The 27,203-nt window shown below is 40.7% G+C and overlaps 1 protein-coding gene across 1 annotated transcript in view; it reads left to right on the top strand.

Moving 5' to 3' along the window:
* LOC137369250 (A disintegrin and metalloproteinase with thrombospondin motifs 19-like) overlaps positions 1 to 27,203 on the top strand; it is a 593,631-nt gene that overhangs the window by 208,863 nt on the left and 357,565 nt on the right. The window contains exon 9 of the mRNA XM_068030172.1: positions 20,430 to 20,570. Coding sequence (XP_067886273.1) covers positions 20,430 to 20,570 — 141 coding nt within the window. The remainder of the gene's footprint in view (positions 1 to 20,429; positions 20,571 to 27,203) is intronic.

The following is a 27,203-nucleotide window of genomic DNA, read 5'->3' as shown; positions in this document are numbered from 1 at the left end:
GTAAATCACTGGGAAGAATCGTCTGTGCTCTGGTGGGGGTGTTGGAGTGTAGGGCAGGGGCGGTTGTTTCAGCAGGGACAGCCCTTGCTGCTGGGTGGAGGAACTACTGGACGGTATCCTCAGGTGCTGAAGTGCCCGTCTGCTGCTGGTAAAATACTAGCGGTGGTAGGAAGAGTCCCTTGAGTGCCAATTAGTTGGCTACTTAAGGCCCTCAATTAGCCTAAGCGCAGGCAGGCTCCCATGCCACCTCCCCCCGTCGCTGGTAAAATAGCAGCGGGTGCAGATAGGCGATAGGCACGGCATCCCCCACCTTATTTTGCGCCCTCCCCCCCACCCAGCCTCCTAGCCCACTTCGGCGACGAGGGGCTGGTGGGCATAAATTTCTGACCCAAGACATGAGCACAAAAATCAAAGCTGACACTCCACTGCACTGTCGGAGGTGCTATTTTTCAGATCAGATGTCTGCCCTGTCAGGCGGATGTAAAATATCCCATGGACCTCTTTCAAAGTCCATCTTTCAAATGAGACGTCAAACCAAGGTCCCATCTGCCTACTCAGCTGGATGTAAAGGTTCCCACGGAGCTATTGTGAAGAAATGCAAAGGAGTTATCCTGGCCAATATTTATCCCTCAATCAACATCACAAAAAAACAGCTGATCTGGTCATTGTCACATTGCTGTTTGTGGAGTTTCTGTGTGCAAATTGGCTATTGCATTTCCTACAAAAGTGACTGCAATTCTGAAGTGCCTCATTGATTGTAAAGCACTTTGAGATGTCCAATGGTCATGAAAAAGTCTTTCTTTCTAAGAACAGAAGAGTTACCCTGGTGTCCTGGCCACTATTTATCCCTCAATCAGCATCACCAAAACAGGTTATCTGGTCATTATTTGTGGTCATTGTTTTTGGGAGCTTGCTTTGTGCAAATAGGCTGCTGTGTTTCCTACTAGACAACAGTGATGACACTTCAAAAGTACCTCATTGCCTGTAAAACGCTTTGAAACATCCAGTGGGCGTGAAAGGCGCTATATAAATACAAGCCTTTATAGAAAAGATAATGGCCCCTAAATTCCACAGGTTCTTCCTGCCAGTGGCCTCTGACACTGACACCCACTGGCAACACAGTGGCCTGAAATTGCAATCCTCTTTGCCAATGAGCTGCCTAGGGTCACCAAACAGGTGAATACAGCTCGCCAGTCTCATGTAAATGAGGCTGGAGGCCCAATATCGGAAACACCTCAGGCCTACTTATTGTGACGCAGCAATCGTCTTAATTCACGTCATAATCATAGAATAATACAGTTCAGCAGGAGGCCATTCGGCCCATCTTGCCTATGCTGGCTCTTAGAAAGAACGACAATGAGTCCTCCTCCCCCACTCTTTCCCAATAGCCTTGCAAATTTTTCTCCTTCAAGTATTCATCCAATTCCCTTTTGAAAGTTACTATTGAATCTGCTTCCACCACGCTTTTATGTTAGGCATTCCAGATCATAACAGCTCACTGTGGAAAAAAAAAGTTTTCTTATGTGCCTCTGGTTCATGATTTTGAATACTTCTTAGCCTTCTCTGCTCTAAGGAGAACAACCCCAGTTTCTCCAGTCTTTCCACGTAACTGAAGTCCCTTATCCCTGCTAATACTCTCGTAAATCTCTTCTGCATCCTCTCTAAGGCCTTGAGATCCTTCTAAAAGGTGCACAGAAATGATCACAATAATCCAACTGGGACCTACCCAGTGTTTTATAAAAGCTTAGAATAACTTCCTTGCTTTTGCACTCTACGCCTCTTCTAAAAAAGCCAAGGACCCTATTTGCTTTTTTAACAACTTGTCCAGCCACCTTAAAAGATTTGTGTACATAATTCCAGTGTTCCCTCTAATTTTAGTTTGTTGTGAACGCCTTGTTTATTGCACTGTGCGGCCACACATGCGCACATCATAAAGGGAACATTGGTTGTGTGTGGCCTTATTGCACTCCGTGGTACATTCCTGATTGTTGTGTGGGTCCGTAGTAATTTAAAGGGAACATTGCACACACCCCAGTTCCTGTACCCACTTTAAAATTGTGTAATTTAGTTTGCATTGCCTCTCCTCATTCTCCCAACTAAAATGTATTGCTTTACAGTTCTCTACATTAAATTTAATCTGCCATGTGTCTGCCCATTTCACCACTCTATGTTCTGAAGTTTGTTACTGTCCTCCTCATTGTTTACTAAATTTCCAAGTTTTGTGTCATCTCCAAGCTTTGAAATTATGCCCTGAATACCCAAGTCGAGATCATTAATAGATAGCAAAAGAGCAGCCGTTTTAGGAACACCAATGTATACTTCCCTCCAGTCTGAAAAACAGTCGTTCACCATTGCTCACTACTTTCTATCCTTTAGCCAATATCGTATCCCCATTGCCACTGTCCCTTTAATCCCATTGGCTTCAATTTTGCTAATGTCTCCTTTTTATCAGCCTGTAACAGGCATAGGGGATAAATATTTATTCTTTCCCTAAATAATAGAGGTAGATAGATTCAAGTGATGGTCAAATTAAGACTTGAGGCAGGTGTCTGGTGCCAAGGCAGAGGCTTGACTCTTTATGCTACAAGTCACCTTGTTCTAAGTTTATCTTTTTTAACAAGTTGCTGATTGGGTCTACAGTCTTAACTGTTTTGAATTAAACATTAGATAGGGCAGAAGTTTTGAGTTCAGCAGTCAATAATAAAATTCTAATGTTTTAGCAGTTAATCATATTTGTTGTTACTGAAGGGTACATGATTTAATATAATAAAAGCTTATCGTCCACAATTTAACCATTATAGGAATGTAGAAACATAGGGACAGGAGTAAGTCATTTAACCCCTCGAGACTGTTCTAACATTCAGTGAGATCATGGTTAACCTGTGACTTAACTCCATATACCTGCATTTTTCCACATCCCTTCGTACATTTGGTTAACAAAAATCTATTAGTCTCTGATTAAAATTAATCATTGACCAAGCTTCAATTCCGATTTGCAAAGAGAGTTCCGAACTTCTGCCATGCTTTGCATGTAAAAGTCTTTTTCCAAATTTCACTCCTATAAGGCCTGACTCTAATTTTCAGACAAGACAAAATGCTCTTCACGTAAAACTAAAAAGAGAAACGTGAGATAAGTTTTGAAGTACTGCAACCGACTTTTTTTAAAAAACCAGGAGAAAGTACTATGGGCAGGATTTTTAGTCCCCATTGGGCATGAAAATGCATGCCGTCAGCTGGCATGCCAGTTTGCCGGTACCATCCAGCCTTCGGGGCATTTGCCCAGAGGCAGGACAGGAGGGGGATGGGGTGGTGGGTAGAACAGCAGGGCCGCTCAGCCTGCAAGCAGCGGGTTGCCAATTATAGGGAACAAAAGGCCAAGTAAGGCCTATTGTCAGAGGCCAACTGGAATTTTTCAGTCTGCCTTCAGGCTCTCAGAGGTGTCCGGGACCAGGCCATCTTTCTAGAGGCAGCCACCCAGCGAGTTCAACCACCAAAATGGTGGCCTGGCTGCTGAGTCTATTTTTTATGTAAATGTTTAAAATGTTGTAGAGAGAATGTCTCCAATTTGAGATGCCCTTTTTCTCTCTCTTCTGAAAAGGCAGCTGCTGCTTCTTCAATGCCGGAGGGCCTCCTATTGGCCGTCCAGTTTCAAGAGCTCACGCGCTGTCCTTAATTGGACAGTGAGCCTGCCCCCTAGTCACTAATTGACCAATTCGGGGAAAATCACTGCTGGGTGATAGTTTCCTCGACAGTGCGGGATTGTGACCCTATTTGACCCCAACATCGGGGTCCTGACCCAATGGGAAAAATCCTACCCTATGGTTTTCACACATTGCACATGATGTAAAGTATCAAATGGTGTGGATAATGAAGAACTTAATTGGATAAAGTAGACTGACATAAGTAGCTTTGGCAGAAAAGTGGTGTTAATACAGTAAAGGAGGAGTGAAATTGGTATTCACTTGTCGTGAAGTGTATTTATAGTGAGTCAGCTGTCAGTTTTGCAGCATGTCCAATTTTCTCTTCCATTGGAGTAAGTGGAAAGGAGTGTGGTGTAAAAGGGGCTGCTGACTGGCTATGAGCACATTTTGCACTACTGGTGCAAACCAATTTCATCCTCAATGTTTGCAGCAAGAAAAACTTGAGATGGAAGGCCGAATGACGAGAGTAAAATAAATTAGAGGTGCAGAAAGAGTGGTATAGTGATAGTGGGTTTGTAAATGCCAATGAAATAATGGGGATAGCTGACTGTGAAGCTTGGTTTTTATTGTCATTTGCTGATCAGTACCACATAGCTGCATTGAACAGTACTTAGATGTTAGAAAGGTTGGTCGGTATACTGTAAGTAGACTGTTCAGTAGAGTCAACAGAAGTTGGGATTCCGAGAATAAGAGAATTTAAGTGATTCTGTAAATACAACCTATATAGGTATAAGTTACAGAATAGGAGATTAAGTATGACTCTGGATAAAAAGTATTATTTCAAAGACATGTAACAGTTAGGCAGAAATGGGAGCTTTACAGGCTGAAAAAAGTTATAAGTGGGATATCCCAGTGGTCTACCCTGGGACCTTTACTATTTACATAATATATAGGCTTGGACAAAGATGGGGAGCAGATTAAATAACTTGTAGCAAGTGTAGAAAACATTTACATAGGATACACAAGTGTCTTCACACAGAAGACTATATTTGTGGTTTCCCAATATTGCTCTTTAATGTGGTCAAATTCAGTTAGTATCTTTAGGCTGTCTATACATTTATAAAGAATCTGGGTTAGTATTTCAATATGATTAGAACTTTGTTAGGGTAATTTCACCGACAAATTAATATATTTTGTGAAGGCTTTGTTGCAAAACATAGAAGAAATTCATGTTCATGAAAAATTCTGGACGCAATCAGAATGTTGAGTTTCTTAGACTAATTGACTTGAACAAGAAGCAAATTTATCTTTATTATTAATGTATGAATTGTATAGTCCATTTGCATTGTGTAATTATTAGTCATAAAAGCCCAAAAACAATTTAGCTATTTAGTCAAATCTGCTAGGATGACATAATGAACAGACAGGCAGCTTGGATGACTTTTTGTCTATTAGCTATTAGTGCCAAAGAAACTAGAAAGGGATTTGTCATGTCTTGGCAACCTTTGTGTACATAACAGCAATATTCAGCTGTGACAAAGTTTCTGGATCTTATGGTACAGGCTATTAAGGTCAGCTAATCCTCGGGAGAAAAAAAAAACTGTCATGGAAAAGTTATATCACTGAAGCTAGTGAATCGAGAATAGTTTAATGTAATTGGATTGAGTGCCTAATTTTCATTCTAAACAAAGTTAAGTAAGATAATGTAAGCCCACGCAGTGTTATGTCTGCTTAAAAAGCAAAGGACATTGCATTCTCTGGAGCCGACCCCATGATTTTTGGCAAGATAAAATGCCTAGTGGAATCAGCCAGCTTAGAATTTTAAAGCAATGTGTAATTTAAGATTAAAGTGTTTCTGTTTTTGGAACCTAAGTAGGAGTTAAAAGATAAATTGCAGGCATTAAAATTCAGATCCATTCTCTACATCATTTTTAAATAGTGCCACATAGTTAATATTGCTTGAACTTTGAGACAAAGAGAAATTAAAGCAATTATTTATTCTAATTTTAGAATTGGACCTCCAGCTGCTTAACAATATGTGTCAGGAAGCCACTGAGGTATATTGGGGAACAGATATTAGAAAAATGGAAAGGTGAACAGAAGTCCAGCAAATATCCAGAATTAAATAAATCGGTACTGTAAATCCGAGGATGTAAGTCACCCTTTCATGGCACCTATTTTATAATCTGCAGAGTTAAGGAAGTGGGGTTGTTTTTTGCTGCTGTTCAGCATGCAACATTTAGAGCAGTGAAACAAATACAATAGGTTTTGTTGTAGATTTGGCCCAAAGATACTGGACAACATTTTACATACTTAAGTCTGCAACATTAATGGAAATAAATGTGCAAAAAAAAAGTTTAAAAAAATCATCCTATTCTATATGCGTATAGACAAAAGCAAACTGCAAAACATTTCCGCCGGTTCAGTAGTTCTAGGTGTGATAGGACAAGATTTTAAGTACAGTGAATGCAGATGTCAGGTTTGTCGAATTAACCTAAACCTTGCCTGCAGCATATGTCCTTTGTTCTTGCCTGGACACCAGAATGGTCTGATCTGTACAACAGCAGACAATGATATTCCATTCTTCTTCAATGAAGTACAAATCAAGTGGGGTGAGTTGGATGGTGTCATTTATTTTTCTTTACTGAGATGGAACTTCCTTTCACCTGGCATTCTATTCAATGGTCTTGTTTATAATGGGCCAAAGTCAAAACAGCTCAGTGGGTTTGAGTGACAAGCAACCCAGAAAATGAAGTGTATGATCTTCTGTCAGAGATCATTATTCATCTACTGAGCTGCTGGGTCACCTCTCAGAACATCCTATGTTATGATCAATCATCAGGATGAATGGCTTTGTTTGATGCTGATGCATTGGGTCAGAGATTTAATCCAAGTACTTCATTCGAATTACAAAAACACCAGATGAGTTACAATTGAATTGTTGACAACAGTGTTTAATCTCAATACCATATATTTCAGTTCTATCTGATCTCTCCAGAGATCTGGAGAAGAGAGATTGCCTGTGTAGAGTATTCTACTTTTTTAATTCCCCTCTGTTCCAAGTTTATCCAGGTCACACACCATTTTGCAGCATTCTGCACTCAGGTTGCTCTGTAACTGGCTTCTCAGAATTGAATGTTTGGCCTGTGGTAATTTTCTTTCTGTTTCCTATTCTGTTTCTCTCACTGTCCCTCTCCCTGTACTTGGCTCTCACCACATGGCTGAGACAGGAAACTCACTGTTTTGGGAAATGCAGATGTAAATGCCTGACTACTTTTTTGTAATTGCATTGGAACTTTAAAGTTGAGGTCTTCCGATCAGAATTATCTTACTGCTGCTGTTAACCCATTTATTGTAAACTTGTTAATATTGTTGCTACAATAACGCCAATTTGTCTAGGCAGTACAGCAGCATTTCGGTGTACCATGGCCAGAATTTTACGCCACCCCGACAAGTGAGATGGTGGCGAGGGGGTGGCGTGAAATGGGGCGGGAGGCACCGGGATACCTTCCTGACCCACTGCCGCCACTTTACGCAGGGCGACGGCGGCGAGAAACGGCCCGCTTGCCCCAGGCCAATCAAGGCCCTTAAGTGGCCACTTAACGGTCGCTTAATGGCCTTCGTCCGCATCCATGGGTATTTTACATGTGGCAAGTGGCGTCCTGGAGCCGGGAGAAGCCGCCTAACAAAACCAGGTGGCTTCTCAGTGTCCCAGGGTGGCCCTCATAGTCAGGCACCTTGCGCCTGAAGGAGGGCCACCCCCGCTTCCCCAACTACCTCCACAACCCAACACGCCCCCTTCACTCCAAACGACCACCCTTGCCACGACGGGACCCGACCAATTACCCCCGGCGAGGCAACTAAAACTTACCTTCCTTCCTTCCCGGCTTCCAGGCATCTTCTGTGATGAAGCGTCACTGAGCTGAAATGTTAACTCTGCTTCTCTCTCCACAGATGCTGCCAGACCTGCTGAGTATTTCCAGCATTTCTTGTTTGTGTTTCATCTTCTCTTCATGCTGGGCTGCGGTCCCAGGAGTGGCCACTGCTCCCTGTGGCATTGCTGGGACTAAGAGCTGCTGGCCTGCTGATTGGCCGGCAGCTCTATTAGGTGGGACTTCCTATCTCAAGCGGGTGGAAGTCTCGCCTCACGGCAGTTGAAGCCCGGGGACCCGCAAAATACGGGTCAGATCCCTAGGCGAGGTGGAAGCGGGTTTGCCACCAACCTTTCAGTCGGTGACTGGCTCCCATTCGCCTAGGGTAAAATTCCGGCCCATATTTCTGTAGTCGTACAAAGCTTCCTATTTTTTTCTAATTGTATTTGGCGATTTATGATATGATTGACTACTTTGCCCTTGCAGAACTACAGAAGTGGAAAGTATAAGCATAAGCTTTGTTGCAGACATGTATTTCTTTCTGAGGAGCTCCATTTTTATCAATTACTGCCTGTGGCCTAAAGGGTGGGTGGGCAACTTGCCTTCACATTTTTATCAATGCCAGAAGCATGGGCAAAGATGCTTAAATGACTGTTTCTCCAATTAGTTTCTTCTTAGTGGAGAAATGCTCAGCTTCAGCTTGCAGGGGAGTGGGTAGGTTTTTTTTTTAAAGATACAGCTGCGTAGCTATTTTTGATAACTTATGCATTGAAATTAAGTTGTAAATACTTTCAAGAACACTGGCCTTTTTGATCTGCCAAGTAGTAGCTATTGGTATTTTAATGAGTCAAAAATAAGAGTAGTCCTTAGCACCCTCTTTTATTTAGCTATATTAATAATATTTGGAGGCCAGATGCTGCTATGAAATCGAATACTTACCTAGTATTTTAAGTGCAAAATCAGTTGTGATGTGCTTGAGTATCGGAGTGAATCTTCATCTTCACAGTCACCTGACAGAGTGGATCACCTCCTCATTATATAATCTGCCCATTATTGGATTATATGAAAGATTGGAGGCCATGCTGTGAAGATGAAAATTTACCCTGTAGTTTCAATAAAATATTTTTCTTTTTTTAAATCATTTATGTTATAGTCCCTAGCAATAAGGAACACAAAATCATAGATGATAAACTGAAGCTGGCCTAATTTATATGTAAGCAAAATTATAGCATTAATGATACAAATGTATAAATGAGCTGGTTACCATTAATGAATAAGCTTTAGTCCTGTAGAAGGCATGAGCAAATCAATAAAACTCAATAAACCATGGCACTTTTCCCCTCAGTTTCATCTTACAAATTCATCTTGTCTAATGCATGCATTAAACCAGGACTTATGCTGACCAATTACTAATAGATCTGATTTGATTAATAAGCCTGTTATTTGTGGCTGAAAATGGTTTTAAAGTCTGTACCGTGCTTATTACTTGCATGTTGTTTGGAACAGAAATTTTGAAGCAGAGTGGTGATATTTCTTTCTGAAATATTCATACCTGTTTTGTTCATTTGCTTCATAAATGTTGTGGCAACAATGGAAACTTTCTTTGTGTACCAGAGTGGCTAACAGACTATGCCATTAACAAATTGGAATTGGTTACCTAAAGCTTCATCAGTGCCCACATCCCTCTAAACTTCTTTTATTCTTCACTCTATAGCAACTCTTATCGGGACATTCAACAAAATATTTAATGATATCATCATCTAACGTAACACCAGACTCAGTCTGAGATATTTACTGGAAAAACAGGACAGTGACATTATTGTACAGCTTTGCTGTTCACCTTCACCTGAGATTTCTGTGGGTCTTTTCTCAACCATTTGCCATAGCTTTGGCAGATGATCAGTGGAAACTCCAGTGAAATGGCATAAATGGTTGTTTCTGCCATTTCTCTGGGGATTCTGACAATCTGCTGAAATTATGGCAGATGAACGGGCACTCCCTGTGGGTCATTGGACACATTCCTCCAAAGGACAGGAATCAAAGGAAGTTTTAAAAAAATAACTTTAATTTTGCACATTTCAGAACCTCATTTATATTGATTTGAGGAGTGAAAGTTAGCTAGGAATCCAACAGATTTCTCTTTGAGAAGTATTTTTTAATCCACGTGAATAGATACATGGGGTTTTGATTTAATGTCTCATCCAAAAGATGGACAAAAACTCCATTTTGACATTATCTTCCCTAGTTGTAACATATGATTCAACATAATGTTTACAATTTATTTCTAATTATTGATTATTGAGCAACAATATGACCTTACCAACTCTCGTGGCAAATATGGGAATGAAATGCTTTAGCATTGTAGTATAAAATAAAATTACCCCATCAGGAAAAAATATGACTTTATTTGGTCTGATCCAAAGTGTGAACTAAATTCCAACTGCTTTATCCTGCTTCTGGTTAGATATGTGTCAATAATGATGACCAGCCAAAAGAGCATGAATTTTCCTAGTGCTCCCAGCACCTCACTAGGGAAAAGAAAGCCATTAAAACCTAGCTGGAACAAACAGGTGCTGATAGACTGCAGTACAGACAACCAAATTATCAGGGCATGAAGAATGAAGACTCTGCTGGAATGTGAAATGGAAAAATATGCAAGGAGTTCTAGGGAAACAGAGTTTATTTTATTTTTTTTATTTAGAGATACAGCACTGAAACAGGCCCTTCGGCCCACCGAGTCTGTGCCAACCATCAACCACCCATTTATAGTAACCCTACACTAATCCCATATTCCTACTACATCCCCACCTGTCCCTATATTTCCCCTACCACCACTAGGTGCAATTTATAATGGCCAATTTACCTATCAACTGCAAGTCTTTTGGTGGTGGGAGGGAACCGGAGCACCTGGCGAAACCCACGCAGACACAGGGAGAACTTGCAAACTCCACACAGGCAGTACCCAGAATTGAACCCAGGTCGGTGGAGCTGTGAGTCTGCGGTGCTAACCACTGCGCCGCCCAGTCATTAATAGTGTAAGAAGCCAAGGAATACTCCAACATCTAAAGCAAGAAATCAGGCAGCCTAAATAAACACAACATTAACCTAGCTAAAGGTACAAAAATGGAATGGCAGGAATGTTTTGGGCTGTTCAAACCAGAAATCAATATGGAGTTCAGGAGGATCAAAACTGCAAAATAGCAATACAAACCATCATCATCATCATTGTAATGTGTTTCTTCATTGTGTTGCTTGGTGAATTATACAACTCCACCTCAAGTAGTCCTTGGCTGTCCTCATATTGGAGAATATCCCTGTATTCTGCAGTCGGAGTTCAGTGGCGGCACAGTAGCGCAGTGGTTAGCATTGCAGCCTCACAGCTCCAGTGACCCGGGTTCAATTCTGGGTACTGCCTGTGTGGAGTTTGCAAGTTCTCCCTGTGTCTGCGTGGGTTTCCTCCGGGTGCTCCGGTTTCCTCCCACAGCCAAAAGACTTGCAGGTTGATAGGTAAATTGGCCATTATAAATTGCCCCTAGTATAGGTAGGTGGTAGGGGAATATAGGGACAGGTGAGGATGTGGTAGGAATATGGGATTAGTGTAGGATTAGTATAAATGGGTGGTTAATGGTCGGCACAGACTCGGTGGGCCGAAGGGCCTGTTTCAGTGCTGTATCTCTAAATCTAAAAAAAAAGCTGTAATGGCAGGAGTTAAGTTTTCTTGGCCTTCTGGGGGGCATTTCCATGTCTTTGAGGGCCAGGTTCTGAGTACCCTGGAGGTGCTGTGTCACCAGTCAAGCCTAGCCATGCAGCCAAGCAATGATTAACACCTTTTTGCAGTTATGGCACTGAGGGAAGGAAACAATGCTGGGCGAATTCACAAACCTAAGAATTTACATTTCATATATATTTATGCTACAGAAGCTACTCTATAGTTAACTCCTGTTGGAGAAGTAAATAATTGAGATGGTGCTTGCATAGTGAGAAGATAGATATCCTGGATCTGAGACTCCACTTTAAAATCTGGGCACTAAAGGATCAATGGGACTTCATGATCCAACTATTACAGTACTCAGCACTTCACATCAGTCTGATTTAACAGGCATAACGACCAAATAAGAGTATGGCATCCAGTTACCAATGAAATGCTGCTGCTTAACTGAGTCTATTTTATAGGCATTCCTCATCCAATATGAATGTCAGAGACAAATATATGTTTAGAATAACAGCAGTTATCTTAACTTGCCAGTTATAAATAAGGTGACTGAAAATCTCTTCAGTTGAGTCAGATTCCAATTCTAAATAGAAAACAGTATTAGAGGTAAGTCAACTTGGACAGTAACCTAATGGGGCAAATTTGCATTTTCACTGCATTTTTCAGTCATTTGAAATCAAGCTTGTGGTGAAGATGAAAGTTTACCCTAATGTTTCTTAGTCAGCTGGATATTATGAGATGTACCACTCACTATTGTGAGATTAGCAAAAGCAGGAACAATTAAGGATCAAGAAATACAAGTTTCTTCTTGGACAATATGTGAATGTAGCACAGACTGTTGAAGGAATCAGCTCAGGATAGTTGGCTAGATTTTCCTCCATGGTGGGTTTACCATCAGAAATGTGCCTGCTATGATTCCATTATATTATCCTGGATTAGCTTCACCTTATTATTGTTGGCAGGCTCCCAGTGCTACTTGTGCCCTCTATTGGGAACCTGCCCCTGGGAGGGGGAGAACATTTCAATGTGGCTGCACAGTTAAACTGGCTGAATTGTTATTGGTGAAGCATAGGAAAGGAATATTTAGCTTTTTGGTGCCAATGGAAGGAGGTCCAGGCTCCATGAAGGAAGTATCCTTGGCAGCAATTGGCATGTCCAGCAACCTTCATATGATTATTTGACATTGGAAGAAGTTCAATGACCTTATCTGGTTAGCCAAATTAAGAGGATGCAGTTGCAACTTGAATCAATGCAATCTTAAAAGCATATTTCACATTCCCACTCACGTTACCCTGCGTATCTTGTATACCATGTACTACTTCTCCAAAATATCCAGAGGGGAGCATAAAAGCCCCTGCACCCCCTTTATTCCCCTGCAAGTGTTCTTTCACTCACAGCCTAATATGAAGGCAAGCAGGAAATGTCTTATATAGTCTCATTCCTTACTGCCCCATTAAGGGAGGATTACTGCTGCCCAGACTTAGAAGTGGAGCATGGTTTTTGGCAAGATGGGGATTTCCTTGGAGAATGCTTTGTAAAATGGTTCTTACATGGTTCACATGTTTCGTTGTGATGGAAAGGCAGATACATAGATTGAAATGATTTGTTGTGCTTTCAAGGCAAAACATGTTGATTCCACTGTATATGCAGTAGCTCCAGATGGAACTTAGAAAAAAGATGAGATTCTGCCACAAATATCTTGCAGCTGGCAAAAGGCTCTCATGTGCTTCATCTTCTTGCAAAAGGCTCCTGGTTGCTTGCTTACCCTGCTGGGCTTCTGCTCTTATACCTTCCTCCTCCTGGATAAGCATCTGGAATCCTCTTTGAAGTGACAAATTACAGCGCAAGCCACCATGAGACAAAGTGCCGCAGCAGGACTGCATTAAAGTACTTCCCCCGACCTGTTGAGTCACCTGAAGCATACCTTCAGAGACAGAGGAAAATCTGCATGGGGTTTATATTGGCAAAAAAATTGGCACTGGGCTCCCATTCCCTTTTGCAGTGCCGTGCAGTTACCCTGGCACAGAACAGGATATAAAATGGAGGATAATCTCATGTGGAAGAATCACATTGTTTAGTCATGAAGAATTCTGTACATCCAAAACTTGATGTGAGCTCTGTTTTTGTGAACACCAGATGTTTATTTTAACTTTGCTAAACAGCTGTTAATGCTCATAGTTAATAGTCCAACGTTAGAATCTGGGACACAATGAGATTTTCTGAACGAAACATGCTAGCACATGCTGGAGAAATGGGCTTATGCTCTATTTTCCAAAGATACAAAACACAAAGCAATCATCGATTATTACTCAGTTACTGTTATTCATAAGTAATTGTTTGCTTACTGCACCCTTACTGGACCTCCAGGCTGTTTGCAAAATTACTGTGTAAGAGTATGCCACACCTACTAAGTACAAGATGTCATGTTTCAGGGTTGCGATTGAGTGAAACAATTAGGCAGACATTCTTCATCAACCATGATGTTCAGTGCAGTTTCCTGATGTTCCAATAACAAAAATTATGTTGCCCAACGGACTGTATCAGCTGCAATGGTCACTTAAGATTTTAAGATTGTCAAGAGCTTTTAAATTAATTTTCCCATGTAAATTATTCCCATGACATTTTATTTCAGAATTGACTCATTGTTCTGCTGTTGTTGAGAGGCTGGTCGGTCTGCTTCCAAATCGTTAACAAATCCCCTTTTGTCAGCTGCTAAGAGGTTCAAGGTACCAGTCCAGGAGGACGTCCCCAACCAGGTTTTCCACCTGCCTTTTTTCCCCCAGCCATATCCTGACGCTTCCATGCTTGGAAGGCCTCAGATTAAATGCTGCCAGGAAATGGCAATTAAACATCACTGTTGGCACTGAGTCATGCTCTGTTGCTCAGTACCAGTGTACCTTACCTTGAATGTTCAAGATTTACAAATTCTGCTTCATTATTATGAAGAGTAAAAATGCATTAGGTATGTGGTAAATTAGGATGTGGTACAACTTGTATTCTCTGTTTTGCTGGCCACATCAACATTAAAAATTAATCTTGCACCTCTCATATGAAAAAAAATCCCAAGTGTATTCTCTGTTTTGCTGGCCACATCAACATTAAAAATTAATCTTGCACCTCTCATATGAAAAAAAATCCCAAGTGCTTCACAGAGGCGTAAGAAAGGAAAAGAATGCTAAGCCAAAGGAGGAGAAATTAGGAGGCGTACTGGCCAAAATCATGGTCGAATAGATTGGTTTTAAGAACAGTGTTAAAGGAGAAGGGGTAAATAGGGAGGCAGATGTGTTTAGGGAAGAAATTACAGAGCGTGGGACATGGGAAGCTAAAGGCATGACCATCAATGGTGGGGGCAAGCTTTGGGGTTGCACAAAAGTCAGCAAAACAGAGTTTCGGGACAAGTACAGAGATAAGGAGGGATGAGACCATAAACACAAGGATGAGAACTTTAAATTTGCAGTGTTGATTGATGGTAGATAATGTAAATCAGCTAGGATAGAAATGATGAGTGACAGTGATAAATTACAGTCAGCAGAGTTTTGGAGGATGAGGCCAGCAAGGAAAGTATTGGAATAGGTATTTTGGAGGGAACGAAAACATGGATGAAAATTTCAGCAGCCAATAGACAGAGACAGCAGTCAATGCTATGGAGGTGGAACATACGGTCTTTGTTTAGTTTAGTTTAGAGATACAGCACTGAAACAGGCCCTTCGGCCCACCGAGTCTGTGCCGACCATCAACCACCCATTTATACTAATCCTACAGTAATCCCATATTCCTACCAAACATCCCCACCTGTCCCTATATTTCCCTACCACCTACCTATACTAGTGGCAATTTATAATGGCCAATTTACCTACCAACCTGCAAGTCTTTTGGCTTGTGGGAGGAAACCGGAGCACCCGGAGAAAACCCACGCAGACACAGGGAGAACTTGCAAGCTCCACACAGGCAGTACCCAGAATTGAACCCGGGTCGCTGGAGCTGTGAGGCTGCGGTGCTAACCACTGCACCACTGTGCCGCCCTTTGTGATGGATGGAATATGTGGTCTAACACTCACTCGGGGTCAGAAAGGGTTCAGCCAGTGCCGTTGACAGGGGAGGGAGATAGAATCAGTGGCAAGTCTACAGATTTTATGATGGGCACTGAAGACAATAGCTGAGGTGTTAACAAAGGTTAGCTAGAGGAAATTGTGCTCCTCCAAAACGGGCTGTCTGAAAACATAGAAGCTGTGGAGAGTTTGGAAAAAAAGTGATGGAAAGCTAGAGCTGGGTGTCTTATCATACATGTATCTGGAAACTGATGTCTCCAGGGCAACATGTAGCTTAGGAAGAGGAGGGGGTCCAAGGATAGATCTTTGGGGAACTCTGGATGTGACAGTGTAGTCATAGAAAAATAATCCATTGCTGGAAATAATCTGGCCATGAGCAGATAAGTAAGAGTGGAACCAAGTGAAGACAATCCCACTGAGGGGGACCACAAGGGAAAGTGTTGGAGGAGGATGGTGTTATCAATGATGTCAAAGGCTGCAGAGAGGTCAAGGCAGATAAAAAGAGATAATGCACCATGGCCAGTCACAGAGAAGTTCTTTTATGACTTTGGTTAGGGCTGTTTTGGAGGGATAAAATCCAGATTGAAGCAATTCAAGCGGGGAGCTGTGAGAGAGATGTGCTCATATTTGGGAAGCCACAGCACTTTCAAGAACTTTGCAGAGGAGAGAATATTGGAGACAAAATGTTATTTACAGGCATTTAGGAGTCAAGGTTTTTTTTTCAGCAGTGGGGTGTTGGGAGGGGATAACAGCAGCTTTCGAAGGGGAGGGGATAGTACCTGGTGAGAGGGAACCATTTACAATGTCAGCCAACATGACGCCTGGAAGGGAGGGTATGTGGCTAGTTTCATGAGAATGGGATCCACGGAGCAGGAGCTGGGTCTCGTGAGCAAAATGAGCTTGGAAAAGGCATGAAGGGAGATAGGAGGGAAAATAGAGAGGCAGAGAGATGCAGGTACAGGATTAGGGCAGGAGATGCTGGGAGAAGGTTTAGCTTGGTGGGAAGGAGGAAAGGGGGAAGCAGCTGAATGGATGATCTCAACCTTGGTGACAGAGAAATGCACGAGCTCCTTGTACTTTATAGAGGTGAAGAAAAGGAGCAGTGATTTTAGGGATTTGCTGGTTGTGGAAAAAGAACCCAGGGTTAACTGTGCATTCCGGAATTTTGCCAGAGCAAAGTGAGGCATGTTTTATCTTGTAAAGTGGTTTAGTGATGAAGATCAGGGTTTAAATCACCTTTTTTAAACAGCCTGATGTAGTGATATAGTATATTGTATAACAGCTAAAGCTGTTCTGTGCCAGATGGGACTTGAGGGAGTGAAAATTGGGGCCTTACCAGGAGGAATGACTAAGATGGGAGAGAGTAAAGGTGTTACTAGGGGCAAGGGCATCAGAGATGAAAATGAGGGAGTAGTTTAGCAAATCGACAACTATAGAAGTATGGTGGATTGGAAGGACAAAGGTTATGCAGCTGGGAGTTTGAAAGTGCTGTTGTAAGTGACTTGGGAGAGAGTGTTTTCCAAGCCTGGATGCAGAAAGAGTTGAGATTGGAAGAGGGTGCAGTGTTTGGGTGGTAAGGGATGCAGGGAAATGGTTGGAAATGACCTTGTCAGAGATCAAGACTGTGGGGGTACAGAGCCTGCGAGAGGTGGCAAGGTTGAAGGGGTGGCTGTGACTATGGATCAATGTGACATTCTCAGTGGCGGAGAAAGTTATTTTCGATTAGAGGAAGAGATAAAGGTGTGACCTGATGATAAGGGTCACCCCAACACTGCGGTGATTTGACTGCCAAAAGTGTTAGAAAGTATAGCCAGGTGGGGAGGCTTTGGTAAGGGGCAAGGTGTTGCCTTTCAGGAACTGCAGTAATGCTTAAATACCAAAACACAGATACACCAAGATTATAATGGGTGAACAGAATCGAAAAATACAATAGATTGAGAAATGTTGGGGGTAGAGTGGGGCCACAAAACAGGAGGCAGCAGGTTGGCCAACTGTTGTACATCTCATCCATTAAAACAGGAGGTAGCGGATTGTCTCCTATTATACATCCCATGCAATTAAACAGGAGATAGTGGAATAGGTGCTGGTTATACATCCCATCCAATAAAATAAGAGGTAGCAGATTGGCCGCCTGTTATACATACCGCCTGATATTCCTTTCTATTGGCAATGTCTCTCTGAGAGACTATAGAATAGATGCTAGGGGAAATGAGAAAATGTCACACTGGTGCAGTAGAAGAGTCTCTTCTTAGGTTGAAGCTGAGGCATGTTTTTGGATAGAGTGGAGGCAATTTTACTCTGCATATAATTGTACTATATGTGACCTAGAAGAGCTTGATGCTGACACAGAGAGCAATTAAATCCCTCAACTTGAGCGAAACAGGATTTCTGACTTGTATAACAAAAGAGCTATCTAATCCAACAACAAGTCTTACACAGTTAATTAGAAAGGACATACAATTAACATACCATAATAGCAATTCATTCAAAATTAATAACCTTTATTATGAACTCCATTTTTGAATGTTTATATAGAATGATGTTTGACATTAGACATAGCTTAAAGGCCTCATAAAGTTGAGTGGTTCAGCTGATCCCTTTAATTAAATAAATTCCTGCTGGAAGATTTTAATTGTTATTGAAAAGTTGGTCGATAATGGTGAAATTGAATTAATTACTATCATTTCAGATTTCTGTCCATTACATTCTAATCATGTTGGACATATCAACTTCAAGATACAGCGCATATAAAAGGTTTCAATCAGACAGTTTTGCCCATAAATATTAAATCTAGGATTGCTTCTTTTAACAAGATTGTTATATTTGCTTTTTCCAACTTCACCATAGTAAGCCTTTTGTTAAGATCGCTTTTCTGTTTAAAGGTTTTTATATAAAATGAATGGGACTTTGGCACAGTTTTCAACCAGTGCAGCTGTGAACCATCTAATGCTTAAAGAAGCTTTCAGACAGGGCTCTTTAAAATCTAGTTCTCATCAGACAATGTGAAAGACTTGGCACACATGTTGATATATGTAGTCCATGGTGGTTTCACTGTGTACTAAATACAGTGGGGAGTCTTGGCATGGGATTTTAATACGGCCATTTGGTTTGAAGCGCACACTAACTATTATTGTATTTTGGCTTAGCACACCAAATTGTAATGTGCTGAATAGTTAAGTGTTTGTAAAGAGATCAATAATTAATCATTATGAATAGTTCTGTAATAAATAAATAGGTTAAATAAATTGGTAACTTTATGAAATTCAAGAGAAGGCACGTTTGGTAAATTATTTGAAATAGCCTGGGGTGGGGTGGGCAGGGGGGGGAGGATTTCTTCTGTTCATTATAAGTAAATTAAATTCTAAACCTGCATGTTAAAATGTGATACATTTCACAAAGTGCACAGAAGAAACGTTTCCCTCACTGTTGGCAAATAATGTGCTGCATCTCAAGAATGTTCATATTTAAATTAAGTATAATGCAGAAAATAACCAAGTCAGGCTTCATGTGAAAAATCTCAAACTGATAATAGCACATCAGAGCAGAAGTAAAACAATCATCAGGGATTAATACAGGCGAAAATTTGGCTCCGATTAATTTTATGTCAGTTCAGAATTCATGCTAAACGGTGAATTCTACCATTTTTCAAGGAACATATCTTAATTGAAGCAGGCATGTTTGAGTGCATATCATTTGTAAATTAATATGGAGTCACATTGGGACCAAGTGGTATCTACTTACAAACGTTAATGGGAAAAATTGACTTTGAAAGATAAGTTCCAACCCCATGAGTAAAATTAAGAATCAAATGTACAGGCCCTTCAGAGTATGTGCTTCATGTTAGATGTACCTTCAGATTCAAAGGGAAGAACCTTTAATGGTTTTCCTTGAAGGCTTGTATATAAAATAAGAGGGACTTTGACCAGTGCTTAATTGAGCCATCTAATACTTAAAGAAGACTTCAACTATTACAAAAATATTCAATAATTATTCAGAGCACAAGTAATTACATGTATATAATTTTTGCATGATATAATTTTATTGCATTTATTAGCTAGGATCTTGTCTCAAAGTGTTGCAAAGATCGTTTGGTTAGAGTCGCCAAATCCTTGTGACACAATTCAAGAAACTTCTTAAATCAAGAGCAGAACCTCAATAAGATCAAGCCAGTTTTTTAAGGAATAGATTACTATCACCAAATGGATGCTTGATTTGGATCACATGTAATGGATTCTGCTGGTTGCCTTTCCAGTAAGTGCATCGATAGCACATTCAGTAACCTTGATTAAGTACATCAGTGTGACAGTCAGCAGCTTCTTTTCGTTTAAAATTAAGTCCATATTACTATTGCAATAACAATCTGATCAACATTGCCAAAAAACTGCGCCTAACTCTGAAATATTCATTCATCCCAGTGGATGCTGTATGTAGCACTATAGCTTCTGTAGTTATGGGAATGCTACCTGTGGAAAATAACTAAGATTTGAATAATGGATGCATTAACATAGGTGGGTATTATGGAGTTCTTCTCAACCATATTTTATGCAGAGGTCAGAGAACAGTTTTGCAAGGAATTCTGTTAGATAATTAAATAACTGGAATCAGTCAATGGTCTGGAAAATGCAGTGAGAAGGGTAATATGGCCAAATCTCTTTTTGTACATTTTTATTTTCGAACTTGCCAAACGTTAAGGTGGAGCAATGACCACAACTGCCACAAGTGACAATATATGCAATCTTCTTCTCCAATGAGGGATTTCTCATTGATTTCTCATGATTTATTCTGTTCTCTATTATTAAAAAGGATTTATTTTAATACCTGTAAGTTGTTTCAATCTGCTCCCTTGCTTTGGTATCACCAGTAATGATGCATGAACATTGATATTTCACCAAATTAAAATGTTTTTATCACCCATATGAAATATTATCTATTAATATAATTGAAATAAAAAAAACTGAAATCTAGAAAGGCATTAGAATGTGTACTAAATTTGTTAGCCGTTGCCTTTTAGGACCTTATCTGACACATTTGAAGCGAAAAAGTTTCATGCATAATAAATGTCCCGCTATTTGACATACTTCAGCTGTACCATTAATTTGTTTTTATCTGTCAGTAAAACAATATGCATTTTTTTTAAACTTTTCTTCAAATTCAGTATGGGAATGAATCATGACAATGATCATCCATCCTGTGCAGATGGTCTCCATATCATGTCTGGGGAATGGATCAAAGGACAAAATTTGGGAGATGTATCCTGGTCCCGGTGCAGCAGAGATGATCTGGAAAGATTTCTCAGGTATGTACATACCAGACTTCCTTTGCTACTGAAATTATGTCCATAGCTGTTGTCTTGTTGCAGCAATTTAATATAACAGACAATAGACCTTGAGTAAACTAATGTAAAGAACTAGTTTATCAGCCATTTTTTTCTTCAGTATTTGTTCTTAGATTTAAAGAGAAAGATAAGAGTTTACTTCAAAGAGACATCATAGGCTTCAATTTCCTTTGGTAGCATGCTGAATAACAGATTTGTGCAATTTTTTTGTGTGCTATTTTGGAGCAGTCATTAACCAGTTCAACATAATTTAATGTGAAAAAATTGCAAATGTGTTAACCAGTATGCCACCAGAGGAAATTAAACCCCTCAGTATATCTTGAGTGTGCTTATGCATTTAGCCATTTTAAGGCAATAACTTGTCGGCATAATTGCATTCTATTAAAGGAAACATTCTATAATGAAATATATATCACATGCTAACTTTCAATATAGCAGTATTTGTAATAGCATTCCCATATGTCATAAGACATTTCCTTCTGAGGTTGATAACTCTGCTATTTGTTACAAAATTGGACCACAGCAGCAGTTAAATATGATTGATTTGATCATTTATGCTGTCTATCTGTACATATGTAGTGAACACATGACTGCCAGCTGTAATGTCAGTTTTTTACAGAACCTGAGAAAGTTATGAGTTGGTTATACTGGTCAAATCAAGGCCTGGATATATTTTTGACACTGCTGTTTTGCAGGTGTAAAATGGCACCTACGCATCCAATATAGCAGGTGGGCCAGCCACCATTTGGTAAATGCTGAAGCATAGGTACCTAGGGCCTGCACCTGAAACAGGTATTAGGCCCTTTGCAGAAGCAAATTAACGCTGCAGACCTGTTTGATATATTCCTGGAGATTTGATAATGTGACATTTGATCACGTAAACATTGCTATTTCCATTTACCTTAGTTGAGTGTCTTAGTATTCACAAGCCCTGAGTAAAATAATTGAATTTTTGTTTTGTAGTGAGATGAATATCATAATTTATGAATCAAAGAACACAAAAGAGTAGAACAACTTAAGGATAAGTAATGTTTAAATAAAAACTATTTCTGTGCAGTGCTCCCTGTAGTCTGTGTACGTGACCATGCAGCAACCGGAAGGTACAGTGCAGGCTGCTCATAAGCTGTCCTGTTTAAGATATGGCGCAAAATGATTTAAAGGTACTGTGCACTGAAATGAATAGGCTACGCACAATGAGAAAGATTCTGCCATGTTTCTATGGTATCAACCTCAATGATTACTCGCCACAGAATTCCCAGCCTCTGACCTGCTCTTGTAGCACAGTATTTATATGGCTTGTTTCTGGTCTTTGGTGACACCCAGGATGTTTTTGGTGGTGGATTCAGTGATGGTAATGCCATTGAATATCAAGGGGCGATGGTTAGAGTCTCTCGTTTTGGAGATGCTCATTGCCTGGCACTGGGTGTGGCATGAATGCTACTTACCACTAATCAGCCCAAGCCTGAATGTTGTCCAGATCTTGCTGCATGCAGGCACAGACTGCTTCAGTATCTGAGGAGTTAAGAATGGTACTGAACACTGTGCAATCATCAGCAAACATTCCCACTTCTGACCTTATGATCTCTTGTGTTTCTTCACCCCTAACTGGATCACTTTGGTGAATGGTGGGAAAGGATAAGTGACAGAGTGGATGTGTTAGTACGTATGCCAGAGGTAGAAGAGCCTGGTACTACTTCCATCTCATTTAACACTGCTGCTTTGTGGTTTGTAGCTTCTGGAGGTAAAGAGGAACAGGTTTTGCAAAAGATGTTAAGGTACAGTAGGAAATCCAGAGCAGCACACTCTGGAATGTTGAGAGAATGCATGCATGAGAGCTGTCTATTTTTCTGCTACGGAATGGAGAAGAGCCACAGATTGTCACCACAAAATGATGGTGGGTACAGGGGCTCTCACTTCTCCATCACCCTCAGCTTGGTTAAAGTATGACCCCAGATGTGTCAGCACTTCTTCTTAAGAGGTTAGAACTTGTAACTCGAGGGCAAGGGGTCCCCCCCCCCTCCCCACCCCCTGCCCTCGTAGCCTGTGGTTCCCTTATATTAAAGACAGTTTTCTTCTACAAGAAGTGTGAATTAGCTGTAGGAGCCTCAGAATTTTACTCCTTGCTCACTGTGAGCATTCACAGAATGGTGGAGGTTGATAGCAGCGGGAAGGGAGCAAAGACATGGGAGCTGAGGCCTCAAAGTGCAAGAAGGCATGGCAGACTGAGGGATGATTGTTGATGGATGAGGATTGGGACCTTTAATTCTGCGATTGAATGTTGAAGCAGGGAGTGACGTCATCACATTGAGGGTTTATTTATTTAGAGATACAGCACTGAAACAGGCCCTTCGGTCCACCGAGTCTGTGCCGACCAACAACCACCCATTTATACTAATCCTACATTAACCCCATATTCTCTGCCACATCCCCACCATTCTCCTACCACCTACCTACACTAGGGGCAATTTACAATGGCCAATTTACCTATCAACCTGCAAGTTAATGAGATCAGATTGACCTATTGCCTATGGTACCTAAATTGGAGGGTGTCCTGGGAAAATGGAAGTCACAATCATATCTGCTGCCACCCCATCGATATTGCTGAAGCAGTTTTAACCCGATTCCTTCCTGCCATCTGTCCTTTGCTGTATCTCACCTAAAGGTATATGCCAACACCATGCTCTAGGAGGTTTGCAGCCCTGTGTTTAGCTCCTTTGTGTCCCTTTGCTTGGTTCCTAAAGGACTTGAGTACAGATGTTCCTTTTAAATGACTGCATGCTTTTAAGTCCTGTAGTTGCATCTTGATTCTGTGCCTTTACGCTGATGTTCCCCGCCCTCCTGGAACAAATTTCCAGTTGCTGGTGGGTTTCACTTCCTTGTCCTCCCAGCAATATTGAAATTCGCTGACCCCAGGATTTTTGACGTGGTTAGTGTCGGGGGCAGTCAGTGACTGGAAGCCCTACACTGCTGCAGGGCTGGTGGCAGACTGGGGGCCCAGTCAATTCAGGACCATTGCATTAACTTCCATAAATGGAGTTGCCTCTTCTGTTATGTTTGCTCTGAACTACTTGTAGACGTGTTTGATATCACTCCCCTCCCGTCCTCCAAAACACAACAATTTTTCTCAATTATGTCAGGATCAGGCAGACACCTGCGTAATCACAAATTGTAGGCTCAGTAAGCACAAAGCGCTGCACCTCTGTAACGAGCTCAAAGGTAAAATTTGAACTCCACATTGATGGAAGTCATGCTGTGATTGTCTATGTAAAGGTCATCCCAGGATTAACATGCTTTGTTTCTGGTTCAGTTGAAGCACAAGTGGATGTCTTAGCTGAAAACCTCTGTCATTCACATTCCTTTGTGAGTTTCTGATTTGAAAGCCGACTAGTTGGCCGAGAAAAATCAGAACTTGTTCTACTTTTCTGTTAATAAGCTTTCTAAATTTCACAGAACCAATCAGTTGTATGTATCTGCTTCCCAGACTACTTGTCCCTACCAGAAGCATCATCGTACAGTTGGTAGGCAACTGTTTTGTGGTGCAATATGTAAAAAAAAATCTATTGTCTTTGCACCAGGGATATGGGCGGTTGATCCTCTTCTGGTAACTCAATGACAGGCAATGATGCACCGTTTTTTGGTTGTGTGCTAGATCATTTTTGGTTGAGATTTATTATGGTATATCAAATTTACTGACAGCACAACTTATGCCAGATTTTATTTCCTTCTTCCTGAGGTGTGGACATACCTAAAATCATGGTCCTGACAACTGTGTAATTGAAAATCAGAATTCTTAATTGCAATCAGGTTTGAAAAAAGTGGCCATTTATTTCTCTCCACTCAGTCGCAATTTTACAGACTTCTGCAAACCAAGTGTGGCATGTGGCATGAAGTGCCATAATTTGCCTGTTGTTGCAATGCCCCTTTTATATTTCCTACAGTAGAATTACTTATTTTTATTTATAGCTCAAAGAGTCACAATTTAAAGGTATTCAGCAACATTTCTATGTCAAAAGTCACATTTGTGGAAAACTTGCTCAGAGCTCCTAATTGTTAATGAATAGTCCGTAGTCTGCTTATTCTCATGTTGGCAAGTTTTATGCTGTCATGAGAATACTCTGCTGTATTTCATTGCAAAGTGATCCATAATGTTCTATATACCCTGTATCAAACAGAAGAGGAACAAGCCAAGTGAATTTAACACTTCATTTGAACCAGGTTTAGCTTCACTTTATTGAAGAAATAAGGCTAGATTCTACAGATTATTGCTTCAGGGGTAGCAATCGTAATGTACTTAGGGTATATCATGTTTTCACCGTAGGCTCTCGACTGTCAGAGAACAAGGCAGGTGCTACCCTTGACTTTCTGACCGTTAATTCTAAATCCATTTTAATGGTCAGAAAATTGTGGTCTGCGGGTTTACCTCACCTCATGTTGTAGACTAATTGATAGAGATTGATTGCTATAATTAGTCAACTCCATTATCATTGTATCATGCGACTACCAGAATGATAGAATGCAAACTTTATGGGAAAGTAAAATTGAGATAGAAGATTAGCCATGATCTTATTGAATGTGGAACAAGCTCAAAGGGCGGAATGGCCTACTTTTTCTCCTATTTCTTATGTTCATCTGTTGTTATGAATTAGATAGACCTTGGTCTTTTTTCGGTTAGCAATTCCTAGGTTCCTACTACTAGCTTCTGTGGTTTTCTGATAAGTGCTCCTGGAAAGCAGGGCTCCTGTGGTGGAAGTACAGAAGCTGAAAAATTGCCCTATTGAGAAATTGGGCACAGAGGTCAGAATGGATGGGAAATCATACGGTGCAGTGACTTCCACACCCAAATATCTAGCATGAACTCCGGACCCTAACTTGTAAAATCTATTGCATATCACTGTTCATTGCTATTGACAATAATAGCAGATGAATGCTCACACATTCATATGGCATTCCTATGTTTGCTATTTTAAAGGAAGAATTAATCCATTTAAAATAAATTGGAACTGAGCCATATAGTCCAGGAAGCTTGCACCTTGGATCCCAAGACTTTACTGTTTAGTTATCTGAGCCAGGGTCTCACTGCCCCAAGGGTAGGGAGGTGTACAAATCAACGTGATTGCTATCAGCCATTCCTGATTGCTATCCCAGCTGCAAAGTGTGCATGCACGGATGTTGGATGACGACAGGTCATGTTTGGCTGTACATTACAACAGTGACTACACATCAAAAGTACTTCATTGGCTGTAAAGCACTATGGGACGGCCTGTGGTCATAAAAAGCGCTATATAAATACAAGTCTTTCTTTTAATTGTCAAGTAAGCTGTTAACAACTACCATCCTGCTCACACATGAAGAATGACAATTTGGGTGAGATACTGGAGATCAGCCAACTCCTACAGAGCTGTATGTCAGTATGAGTTAGCATCTTCAGAAGACGAGGAGAAAGAAAAATAAAAAAAGAAGTATTGATAGAATAAAACTTTGGATTTCCCTCTGAAAATCGTTTATTTGTGTTGAATATACTTTTCAGATCCTACCATCTTAATTATCCCTGCAATGTGTTTTCCAATTAAGAAATTACTGCAGCTCACCATAACATAAGCTGTTTAAAACATGTGATCATGGTTATGTTTCTTTCTGTATGCATACTTTAGTAGCACTTTTTCATGTTGCAGTTTATGTTGTGTTCATCGGGTGAAGGTCGACAGTGTTAGAAAACAGAACACTTTTCATCTGGCGACACTACTAAGTACAACTACGTCATGCACAAGGGAGTTTTGTGGGAGCAAAGTACATGCTTAATAATGCCCAAACAAGGCAGTCTGCTGTCAGTATTTGGCCGCATTAACACCTATCGGTGATATGTGGCATTCATCACAGTTTTTGGACAGAATTCAAACAGCGGCACTCTCTTCTTCAGACTGTGACCAGCATTTGATGCGAGATCATATAATGATTGTTGCTGTACGTTCTGCCTTCATGGGAAGGGCTTTGTGTTGTGCTGACACAGAGAGCCATTTAAGAAAGGAGGGAGAGAGAAAACAGGGAACCGCAGGCCAGTTAGCCGAACATCAGTTAGGAAAGTGTTGGAATCTATTATTAAGGAAGTCTTAACAATGCATGTAGAAAATCATAGTATGATCAGACAAAGTAAACATAGTTTTACAAAGGTATTGGAATTTTTTGAGGATGTATATTGTAGGGTCGATAAAGAGGAACCAGTAGATGTGATGTACTTGGAATTCCAAGAGGCATTCAATAAGGTGCCGCACAAAAAGTTAATAGGTACGATAAGGGCTCATGGAGTTGGGGGTAATATATTAGCATGGATAGAGGATTGGTTAATGGTCAGGAAGCAAAAGATAATGATAAATGGCCATTTTCAAGTTCGCAGGCTGTAATAAGTAGAGTGCCGCAAGGATCAGTGCTGAGGCCTCAGCTATTTACAATCTAGATTAATGACTTAGACGAAGAAACAGGAGTAATGTATCTAAGTTTACATTTATCGTCTTTTGGTGTCGTCTAGTTCTCGACCCTTCTGCCAATGAGAACAGTGGACCTGATTTCACAAAGGGTCCTGAAACAGGCATTAGGCGT

The sequence above is a fragment of the Heterodontus francisci genome, chromosome 4 (genome assembly GCF_036365525.1).
Source record: "Heterodontus francisci isolate sHetFra1 chromosome 4, sHetFra1.hap1, whole genome shotgun sequence".
NCBI lineage: Eukaryota > Metazoa > Chordata > Chondrichthyes > Heterodontiformes > Heterodontidae > Heterodontus > Heterodontus francisci.
Note: the sequence above shows the minus strand (reverse complement) of the source record. Positions and strands in the feature narration are given on the sequence as shown.